This window comes from Carassius carassius, chromosome 41 (assembly GCF_963082965.1).
Source record: "Carassius carassius chromosome 41, fCarCar2.1, whole genome shotgun sequence".
Taxonomy (NCBI): Eukaryota; Metazoa; Chordata; class Actinopteri; order Cypriniformes; family Cyprinidae; genus Carassius; species Carassius carassius.
Genome location: NC_081795.1, coordinates 15,577,821 through 15,588,964, shown reverse-complemented (window position 1 = coordinate 15,588,964; position 11,144 = coordinate 15,577,821). Strand labels below are relative to the sequence as shown.

The 11,144-nt window shown below is 38.3% G+C and overlaps 2 protein-coding genes across 3 annotated transcripts in view; one reads left to right on the top strand and one right to left on the bottom strand.

Annotated features, from left to right (window-relative positions):
- The window catches only part of LOC132122852 (uncharacterized), a 29,460-nt gene extending 27,422 nt beyond the window's left edge, over positions 1–2,038 (bottom strand). Inside the window, exon 1 of one of the 2 annotated variants that reach the window (XM_059533332.1) lies at positions 1,915–2,038. In XM_059533332.1, the coding sequence (XP_059389315.1) occupies positions 1,915–1,934 (20 nt within the window). In that variant the 5' untranslated portion in view covers positions 1,935–2,038. The remainder of the gene's footprint in view (positions 1–1,914) is intronic. The other variant, XM_059533334.1, reaches the window with a different exon arrangement.
- On the top strand, positions 1,967–10,549 carry LOC132122851 (transcription factor RelB-like). Its single transcript, XM_059533331.1, has 11 exons — positions 1,967–2,370; positions 2,923–2,937; positions 3,263–3,426; positions 5,226–5,531; positions 6,242–6,402; positions 6,515–6,606; positions 6,777–6,908; positions 7,006–7,110; positions 7,202–7,417; positions 8,395–8,469; positions 8,554–10,549. Exons 1-11 carry the CDS (start codon positions 2,334–2,336, stop codon positions 9,033–9,035), a joined length of 1,785 nt encoding a protein of 594 aa, XP_059389314.1. The 5' UTR covers positions 1,967–2,333; the 3' UTR covers positions 9,036–10,549.
- The last annotated feature ends 595 nt before the right edge of the window (positions 10,550–11,144 follow it).

Below are 11,144 nucleotides of genomic sequence, written 5' to 3'. Positions count from 1 at the left end.
TTACTAATAAATTTTGAGTTAAACATAAACTCTTATTTGAGATATGCGGTGGGTCTCAGCACAGGCTGCTCAGTTTTTGACACTTCTGTCCAAGAGCAGACTGAATAAAAACATCCCTAGCGATGGAACGAGCCACTGATTCCACTCAGGTGCGTCACAGTATTGCTTTTACTTGATAGTTTGAAAGACCACCCAAAATCTGCGAGCTTACAAACACCCTTTTCTGATACTAAAGCATTCGCAGGTTTTAAATCAAATTGGAGTTCGCCGTGCGCGTGCGAGGTCCACTTAATATTTTACGCACTTGTCCACAGGCAAAGGGTCCGTGAGTCCGTAAATAGCCTGCTGTAGGTTTAACACGGCGGCGAACTTATAATAGTCCCAATGTTGTCTTTGGTACTGCGGTGCGTAGGAGTGCACGTGGTAGTCGCGATCACGCGCACGATGTTTTGATGGTGCAGGTTCGCCGCATTGAGTTCAGCCCCAAACTTTGCCTCTAGGTCAGTTTGTTTTTCACACATCTGAAAACTCACTTTCTTTACAGCAACAGCCTCGTCAAAGTATGTGCCTCTAAACACCAGACCGAATTCTCCGCGATTTTACCGTGAAACATGTTTATGGGCACACGCAGCGTGCAGATTTGGACAGTGGGCTTCTGCGCGTGCAAAACCCCAGCCCAAAATCCCATAGTGCATGGTAACCGTGACGTGAACCCAAAACAGCTGTCTGCTAAATTTGGGTCTCTGCTTCGCGTGGGAGAATTCACGTGCTCGTTTTATGCACGTCCGTCATATGACTATCACGGGCAAAATGTCAGGCGTTTAATTTGTATGTTTAATGATTTGAAATTTGTACTGTGCTCTCGGTGTGTAGGCGGCATATTTACATAAGCCAACCTTTTAAATAAAACAATGGAGTTTAACCAGTACTGTAAATCACCCGAGTGATTCGCGGCTCAGATGTAAATCTCTTTTCTGTCTTACTAATGCTGTATTATCTAAGGCTGACGCAACGCTGAAACCAAAAGCTCGGTGTGCCCTCATTACCATAGACAGCATATAATATATGATGTCTATGCTCATTACACCCATTTACTAGAGATCACGTGATCATATCAGACCGCTCACTCTCCAAACAAGTACTCCGTTTATATATGTTAATGTATTAGGACTGCACAATTAATCATATTTCATATGAATCGCGATTACAATTACGGATGCCATAATTACGTAATCATTCAAAGTGGCAATAAATCGTTTAAAGTTCACTTATGTCATTCTGCACGCTTAAGATGTTTTTTTCTACGTGTTATCTTGAGTCCCCCCACCAATGTTTTAGTATAACATTATAATACCATTCATCATTTTACTTTTTTTTTTAAATAAATTTAATTTAAAGAAGAAACCAGTCCGATGTATATTTGACATTTGAGGCTTACTACTCTTAATAGAAAAGCACTTAAGTTTTTTCAGTTAGAGTGTTTTCAGCTTGTTTATTTTCATATAAAAATACGGCATGCAGTTGCAAGAAAAAAAAAACAAAGGTATAAACATCATTCAATGCAAATCATGATAATCGTAATTAATAATCGCAATAACAATTTCAAGGGATAGACAATTATGATTTTTTTCATAATAGAGCAGCCCTAATATGTATGTATATATGTGTGTGTGTGTGTAGCTTATATAAAATAAAAATATTATAATTACAATTGTTATTATATATATATATATATATATATATATATATATATATATATATATAACCAATAAACATCCAGTCGTACATTTTATTTCGATTTTATATAATGGAATTTATTTATTACTATCTATTATTACTTGGTCATATCGGTTATTTTAGGCTGTTTTTGTGTGTGTAAGTTACCTGTTATTGTTGCGCTTTCTTGAAACTCACCTGTTGTTAGTCGTTGTCATGGTGATGAATCTTGGGGTTTCCCCAGTTGTGACGTAAGGGGATTTCCACCCACCCGATCAGACCTTTAGTACCCAGAAAAAAAAGGGTGGAAGAAATACGCAGCGAAGGTGTTTCTGTTTGTCATGTCACAGTCGTTTAGTGGCTGAGCAACAGCTAAGGCGGTCTCTCATTTTCTTTCGGGATTTCTTTTCAAGAAAAGGTTCCGTTAAATTCAGGCTTCCAAAAAAAAAAAAAAAACAGGCAAAGCACCCGGAAATGAGTCCATAACGCCGGACTGATGATCTGATCGCTGTTTAGGAGGATTGCGATTCAACACAAGAGCGTGTAGGAACCAAGATACTCTTTTTAAATCATTCTTCTTCTTCTTGTTCATCATCATCATCATCATCGTCCCAGCAATGAGAAACATGAGCGCTCGGAACGGAACAGCGGGAGGTCAGTTCAGTTCTCACTCGTTCACCTCGGCCCTGTTGTCTCTGATTCAGCAGGTTTTAGGAATATTTGCTCCACTTTACTCCTTAGCGATACATTATGTACCCATTATGCACTAAACTCGAACGGCAGATATCACCACACCACTTTATATTACGTTTTATGACACAAAAGTCCACAGGGTCATCAAAACTAAGTTGTTTTCTTAGAGAAGTGGGTGTTTTCTAAAGTTACAGGCCTGTGTTGAAACAATAATACAGGCCCGCGAATGTCTTTCCTGTTTTACTGTCGCAAAAAAGTAATATTTTAGGATGTTTAGTATCTGTTGAGAAGTATGTTTATCATATGATATGTTTCATGACTCGTTTTAGCGCATTTGTTTATTAGCTGATAATAAAGTCGAGCTGCCGCAGACACGTTTATCAAACGACGTTGTCATCAACTGCTCGTTTTGTGTTAAATAAACAAATAAAAAGTAGCTTTCAGTTTCGTTTTCCGGAAATGCGCATGTTTAACTGGTTTTCTCTCTATTTCTCCCATCATGCCTCCCATCAGCAGACCTTTATCTAGGTGAGTGCAGGTGTGACGTCACCTTGGTTGTCCACATTGTTTCTTTTTCATACATTGCATGTTTTACAGTTTTTAAGGGATAGTTCAACAAAACATTTGGTCATTATTTAGTCACCTTTAAAACCCAGTGACTTCCCATGGAACACAAAAGGAGATGTTTGCAGTCCAGCAGTCACCATGTTGTTTTTCCATGCAGTGAAAGTACACAATATTGCCATTCTGCCTAACATCTGATTTTGTGTTACATGGGGGACGGGGAATATTTTTTAAAATGTGATGTCTTTAACTAGAGCTTTTGTTTATATTGATTAAAACTGTCCCTCAGATATTATAGATGAGTACCTCACGGAGAAAACGGTCAAAGAGCGGACCGTAACGCTCCCTGGTCCTCCTCCTCCACCGGTGGACCAGGACGTCCAGCCAGCTGGTCTTCCGTCTAGAGGCAGGAGAAGCGCACCGGTGCTGGTCTCCAGAGGAGCAGCTCCACATGTGAGTCTTTCTGCTGTCACACTAAATTGAACCAAAAGAGCAGTTGTTGTATCAGCTGCTAAAGCAGGCAGGCATTACTAATATTACTGTACATACTTTTCTGAAACCCTTAAAAAGATAGTTCACCCAAAGATGAAGATCATCATTCACTCACCGTCATGTCGTTCCAAACCTATATGAATTACTTTCTTCTGTGGAACAGAAGATCTGGATATATTGAAGAATGCTGGTAACCCGATGACTTCCAAACACAGAGACATTTCTCAAAATATCTTCCTGTGTGTTCCAGAATGTCATTTTAGGTTTAGATTACAATATAAATTTTTGGGTGAACAATCACTTTAACACTAACACTATTAGATGCGTAACTCATCCTGCATTGTTTGTGCTATGGACACGAGTGATGCAGATTGTATTTGCTCTAACATTAAACATTTGTTTTTTCAGTAGATAACGAAACTTGTTATTCATGACATCAGGCTTCTTTTTACTCTCAGAAGGGTGATTGTAATTCGATGCCTACATTCAGTTAGCGTTCTCTCTGCTAATGCTTCTCTCCCCTATACAAAAGAGAGTCAGGCACATACCCTCCTCTCTGCTTCTCTCTTTCTCATTGGCTGATATTTCGTCCAGTTATGTGAGCTTCCTGTTTCTTCACCATGCTTCTTCTGGCTCTTCTCAGCGGCTCTTTGTGTAAGCGATCTGGTCCATCCTCAGGCATGTCCAGACTTGGTGTTTGTCTGTTGTCTTCTCAAAAATGCAACAATCTGATACTTTTTATTCCTCTGTTATTATAATTGTGCTCTTTGTGTTCAATATCTGCATGTGTCAAACCAACTGTTACTCACTCTCTTTCTCCCTCTTTTACCACACGCTCACTTTCTCTTTCTCTCTTGCAGTTTTTTTTTTTGTTTTGTTTGTTTTTTTTGTGGTGGCATAGATTTTTAAATGCAGAGAGTGAGCTGAAGATGAATCATTTGTCTTTCCATTAATGATTTCAAATACTGGAAAAGTCAGAGAGGGAACGTGTGATTCCAGCGTAGTAAAACAAGCCAATGTGGTTTTCTGAATTCTTTGTGCTGCTGCTTCATTACGTGGGGGTTTGAAAATAAATAATTCACTGACTGGCATGCCTTTAAAAAAAAAAACTTAAACATGTAAACCCTTTTTGCGGAGCTTCATTTATCTTTTTGTTGAAATATTTTGTCTCTTGCTCTATTCAATTGTTTGTTCATTTATTTGTTATCTGAAAATCCAGCTGCCAAAGTTTTAATATTCATTCTATAACTATATTGATAACTATGCCAATAATGACCCAGAGGAATTTTATCATTAGGATCACTTTTTGGAATCACTTTTTTAATAAACAACAACAATGAAGCTAATAAAAATTCACCCGACTTTAAAGAGCTACATCAATTAAAGTGGCACACAACAAAGCGGCAACACATGCTTACGATAAATTGCATAATTGTGCATTTATTTGGATATTAATAAAGTTATTGTTAGAGTCATCTTTGTTATTTTTCTTGGTGTGAACTATCTGTTAAAAACTCTTTAGAACATAGCAAATTGCACAACCTTGGCAACCATGCAATTGAACGATGGATGTGCTAAAAATCTGTCAAAACACTTTATCAACACCCTGGAAACCTTCAGGACACTATAGATACTGTATAGCATTTTACTAAAAGTGATTCAGAAATATTTGCAACTGCATACCAATGAACTTTTCTACAGATTAGCACCATTTATTTTCTTCATATTTTCAAATGTAGCTGGCATATCCCATTTCACAGAACCCATACATCCTTGACCAGACCCCAACGGCGCACACTGATGGTATGGCACCAATGCATTCCATGCGAGGCCAAAAAGTGGCATCTCAGCGACGTGGACAGTCATCTGTACCGCAACACAGACTTCATCCTCCGCAGACTGGAACAGAACATCTGGAGCGCTTCCTGGAAAAGCCAGAGCTGGTGGTGGTGGAGCAGCCAAAGGAGCGCGGCATGCGATTTCGCTATGAGTGTGAGGGACGATCCGCGGGCAGCATACTTGGAGCCTCCAGCACTGACTCCAGCAAGACTCTGCCTGCCATTGAAGTGAGTCAGAGGAAGAAGGTTTGGGATGGATGCTAATTAATGAGTCAACATCTATTTTTAGGAGTTAAATAATGTAACTCTCTAAAACGCTTCGTTTTTAAAATTGAATTTTTATTGAAGAAAAAAAAAACCCGTCAAAAAAGTAGTTATGTTGGGTATCATACTTGATATATCAGGCTTTTCTGGCTCATATAGTATGATATAGAAGAAAATGAAGCTCATACTATAGGAGAACAAAACCCCAGTTTTATTCACGTTTCAATTCACGTTTTTAGATGCCATAGAAATCAGTGTTGTTAAAACAGTAGGGTATATAGGGTTAAAAAAAATTCATCAGTTAAACCTTGTGAAACTCCATTTCATTTCCGTTGTGTCATATTTTTCCACTTACATGAAATAGAAATTGATTTGCCCTCCTTAGTTGGTTCAGTGGGCGTGTCTGGAATGCACCGACTATCCCATAACAGTGGGGCATCCCCCATCAACTTTTTTGCAAATTGCAGTTAAAAGTGAAAGTTCCCTGGGGAGGTGTGCGACGTGTGGGCACACAAACAAACATGTTCACCACTCTTTTTTGCCATTGTGTAATGACCATAAATGGGTTCTTTCAACACACGAGCCTGTTTCAACAATGCTACCACAAAGAACCGATTTCAGCAGTGTTATGAAAGCAAAAGTAAAACTGCATTTTATCTTTTCACCTGTTTTAGATTCAAGGCCCCATTGATAATATCAAGAAAGTGATGGTCACAGTGTCTCTTGTGACAAAGGACATCCCATACCGCCCACATCCACACTGCTTAGTCGGGAAAGACTGTGCGGATGGCATCTGTGTCATCCACATCAATCCCCACAGCGCTCGTCGACACGGGTTTGTTTCTGATAACGTCAATGTTTTGGGCAATATGGGACAGTATGGTCAGTAGAACATGATCGGAGAGTAAAAATGTTATTTCCTGCCTGAGTATGTTTGTGTTTTCCAGCTTTGCGAATCTGGGCATCCAATGTGTGCGGAGGAAGGAACTTGATGCCTCACTGCAGAAGAGGAGGAATAAGAATATTGATCCGTTTAACAGTGAGTTGTTGAATGATATTGCAGACCAAATGACTCTGTTCTGAATTCTTTGAATACCTATGATTCCTCCATAAGCAGCGCATTCGGTTTTGTAGCAGGTTCTATTAAAACTATTCCACTGTAGCAGAGTATGGGCATTTGTTGAATGTTTTTGGCTTGTTCTCCACCAGCGGGTCACTCTAAGAGCATCGAGGACATGGATATGAACGTGGTGAGACTGTGTTTTCAGTGTGAGCTGGAACGAAAGGATGGAGACCGAATTCCCCTCGCCCCTGTGGTTACCACCCCCATTTATGACAAGAGTAAGAGCAAGATATATGTTGGGCCAGAAACTTACTCTACTCAAGTACACAGAGTTCTGGTAGATAATGTTTGGATTGTTTCTATTTGTCTGATTAGAGGCGACCACAACAGCAGAGCTGAAGATCAATCGGCTTAATGTTGTCAGAGGCCCCTGCACAGGAAAGACTGAAATTTACATGCTTTGTGACAAAGTGCAGAAAGGTAACTGGACTCATATTTAGTTCACAGCATCTAATTTTGCCAATACAGTTGGGCTGAAATAACTCATGTGTGTATCTGGAAACCTCCATAGATGACATTGAGATAATCTTCAGCAAGGACGACTGGGAGGCCAAGGCGGAGTTTGCTCAGACTGATGTCCATCGACAAATCGCCATCGTCTTCAAGTCCCCACCCTTCAGGGAGCAGAATATAACCAAGGAGGTGGAGGTCAGCGTGTGTCTACGCCGCATGTCTGACCGGATGGACAGCGAGCCGGTCAATTTCACGTATGTTCCAGACAACGCAGGTGAGTTATCAGACACCATAAAGACAAGATTATTAGATAACATAAGGTGACAGATGTGAGGGAATATCTGGGGTTTATTTCACTCTAAAATCAAAAGATACAAATATTATAAATCTTAAATGAATCAAATATTATGCTGTTAGAGAGGCAGTTTGAAGAATGGATAGATGAACGGATTATAGTGTATAAAAAAAGTAAATCAAATTAAATAAATCCTCTACAATGTAAATATATCCATCCATTCAAAAATTTGGTGTCAGAGTTTTGAGAGAAGACTGCATTATATAATAAATAAAATAACTCTATTTTAATATATTTTAAAATGCTGTTTATTCCTGTGATGGCAAAGTTGAATTTCCAGCATCATTACTCCAGTCTTAAGTGTCACGTGATCCTTTTAGAAATCATATTACTATATGCTTGATTTGCACAATGCATTTATTCCAGGATTCTTTAAAGAAACAAAGTTCAAAAGAACAGCATTTGAAACAGCAATGGAAAAGTCTTGATTCTTTATCAACATTTATAATCCATTTAGTGCATCCGTCCTGAAGAAAAGTATAGAAATAAATAAATAAAAAAGGTTTAATGGTCCTAAAAATGTTAAATATGTGGCACATTCAGGTTGCTTTAGTTTAAAAGTGATTTCATACAAAAGAAGACCAGTAGAACGGTTAACTGAAGCAAAACGCCTCACATCCCAGAAATGAATCAGCTTTTCTATTGCTAGTTTCTAAAATATTATAAAAATAGGGTGTGTCCCCATGTCAGTTTTTCATTATAAATAGCAGCATTATAATAGTTTAAACTGAAAGTATGCATGAGGAAACTGAGATGCTTTATAATAGGTCTTCTGTTGTCACCGAACACAAACCATTCTGTTACAATCAGTGCCATTTTAGTCAGCCCCATCACATGCTTCTCTCACCCTGTAACATTAAAGGAAGGTTAATCTGAGTTGCACTTTTGATCTGCAGATCCCTACGAAGTGAACCGCAAGAGGAAAATGAAATCTGATGTTAAGTTCAGTGAGCCATGCAGCGTTCCTCAAGGTAAGGATGTTTGTAAAATAAAATTACCCTAATGTTCTATCAAACTTTGACTACATTAATGTTTTTACTTCCCTCCTCTCTCAGATCAAGACACTGTGAATGAACTCAGCATGCCACAGCATTTTGAAAACCCATTCTACAACCCTCCCGATTTTAACATTCCCAGTGCTTCCATGGCCATCCCTGTTATGGATGCAGGCGCCCACATGCCATCCCAGGTTATGGAGGGAATTCATTATAATGAAGACTTCAAACAAGAGGACGGTTGTGTTAGCATGGACCAGGACACTTTAGATACTGTCCTCCAAGGCATTACCAAATGCTTGGCTCAGCAAGGTTCAGACCAGCTTCTTAATCAGTTGTTTTTTCCTGGCGATCTCAACTTTGGGTTAGATAGCACAGATATGAAATTGAACGTCAACCAACCGATGATGAACATGTCGTCTATAAACGACGTGCACTTCAGTCAGATGGTGAATGAGAATCAGGTCTATCCAGCAGATCTGGAGAACATCGACGGCCTCATTTTCTCCTCTGTGAAAAACGAGAACGACCTGGACCACTGAATGCCACTGGGACTTTGTACTTGCAGTCAATGTTGACTATAAAATAATTTTGGACTAGGAAAAGACACTGACTTCAGAAGTCAAACTTGCTGTTGACTGCCAAACCTGTTCATCTGGCACTATCTGACTTCCTGTTTGGTAGTATGAACATACTAATGAAGTAAATAACCTGCTCAGCCGCTGGTCTTATGAATGGACAAGACACTGAGGCAAATGATAGCCAATGAAAAGTAGAAAAGATGTAGCCATTGTGTATTCTGGTAAAAAGGGAGCAGCAGCTGCTGCTCAACTGCTCGTGATGTGCCAGTTATGAAATGTGATCTATCATGCATTCGCTAATTTATTGTGTGGGTTTCAGAGCAGAACCTATTAGTATTGTGTAGATGGTCCCAGACCCAAATTCACTTCATATTTAAGTGTTATATAACATATTTGTTTTCAACATTTCAGAATAGTTCAACCATAGAGGGATTTTAGTTCACAGCATTAAGGGGAGAAAATCAGACATTAAAACATAGTTGGATTCATTCATACCAATCTGATACCATGATCAAGCTAGGTGTGACAACATATCAAAAGCCATCTAATCCACAACAATAAAATCCTGCACTGAATCCTCTGCCTGCTGGTGGGAGTTTGTAATTCCTGATAAAAGAAATAATAAAAATAGTGCGTTATTGTGATATTTGGTTAACCAGTTGGCACTATGCTAGGCTGTTAGGAGCTGTTCACACATAACACGTTCTTCAACTTCACTGTGATGCTTTTCCATTGTCTTTCTATTTAATCATGCACAAGGTGGATGTGTTTGACTGTTGCACTTGTGTCTTGTGCATGACATAATGTTCTTTTTAACTCGAGTTAAAAAAGTTCCGCTTTTTAAATCGCGTCTCTAGTCCTTGCGCTTTTGATTTAGTTTTTTCATTCTACTGCCTGCGTCTCATGTTTTTAAACACAAGGAAATCTGTGTGAATGGCTTCTAAGCTTGCTAACCAAATTCTAACTGAAATGCAAATTAAGGGGAAATTTTTTATTTATTTGGCCTTGGTAATATGTTTATGTAATTTAAAGTACATTAATTAACTACTCATTTTATAGTGAAATTTGGATTTGAGCCCCACCCAAAGAAATCTCATTGGTCTTAAGTTGTATATTAAACAAGTTCAGATTGGCTACTTTGCACAGGATTTTATTTATCCTGGAAACTTGACCTGTAACGCCTGGTCATGATGTGAAGTTATGGGAAACTGAAATGGATGTAGTTGAGTCAGTGGCAAAAGGATTTTAGTGATTTTTGTCTGTCATATCAATGTTTGAAGGAAGCTTGGCTCACGATCATAACCATTAGAAAGCATTTTGTTCATGTATACACATATAATGTCTGTAATACTGCTGTGATTTTTATTGTGCTGTGTAAAAATCATTTAATTGCATTCAAATATCATCCCATTCTGCTTCTTATTGTGTGTTGTTGCTGTCGATATTAAAATTGTGTGTTTTGGAAAATGACAAAATTTTGTCTTCCCTTAGTGTTCTTTATTAGTCACCAGCTAATTCATAATTCCTGTCTCGTCACCAGTGTTGGGGAAAGTTACTTTTAAAAAATAATGTATTACAATATCGAGTTACTAATTACATTACTTAGTTACTTTTTATGAAAAATAATGCGTTACACTACTTTTGCGTTACTTTTTTAAATGAGCAGGGCTTGATTGTTTTTAATAAAAAAAGTTCTGTTTATACTGTAGCAAATATAAAAGCTCTTTCATGCCAAAAAGTGCAATGAAACCTCAGACTGAAGGAAAATAAATTCACATCTGTACAGTAGAACACCGGAGAAGAATGTTCAACACTCTTCAGCAATAAAAAAACAAAAATAATGAAGCACAATTGTTAGTTTATTTAAAGTCATTTTAAATGTCCATCAGTCTGAAAGGAATTCAAACCTTTTTTATGCCATTTATGTTTTTGGATTTAAGAGCTACAGGGAATCAGTCACTTCCTCATTCACTACTGCTATTGTTGTGCTTTGTTGCACTTCTCTGATACTATATATAGAGTTCAGAGCAATAGCTACACGCATTCAACATGCCACAATCTCTGACAGAT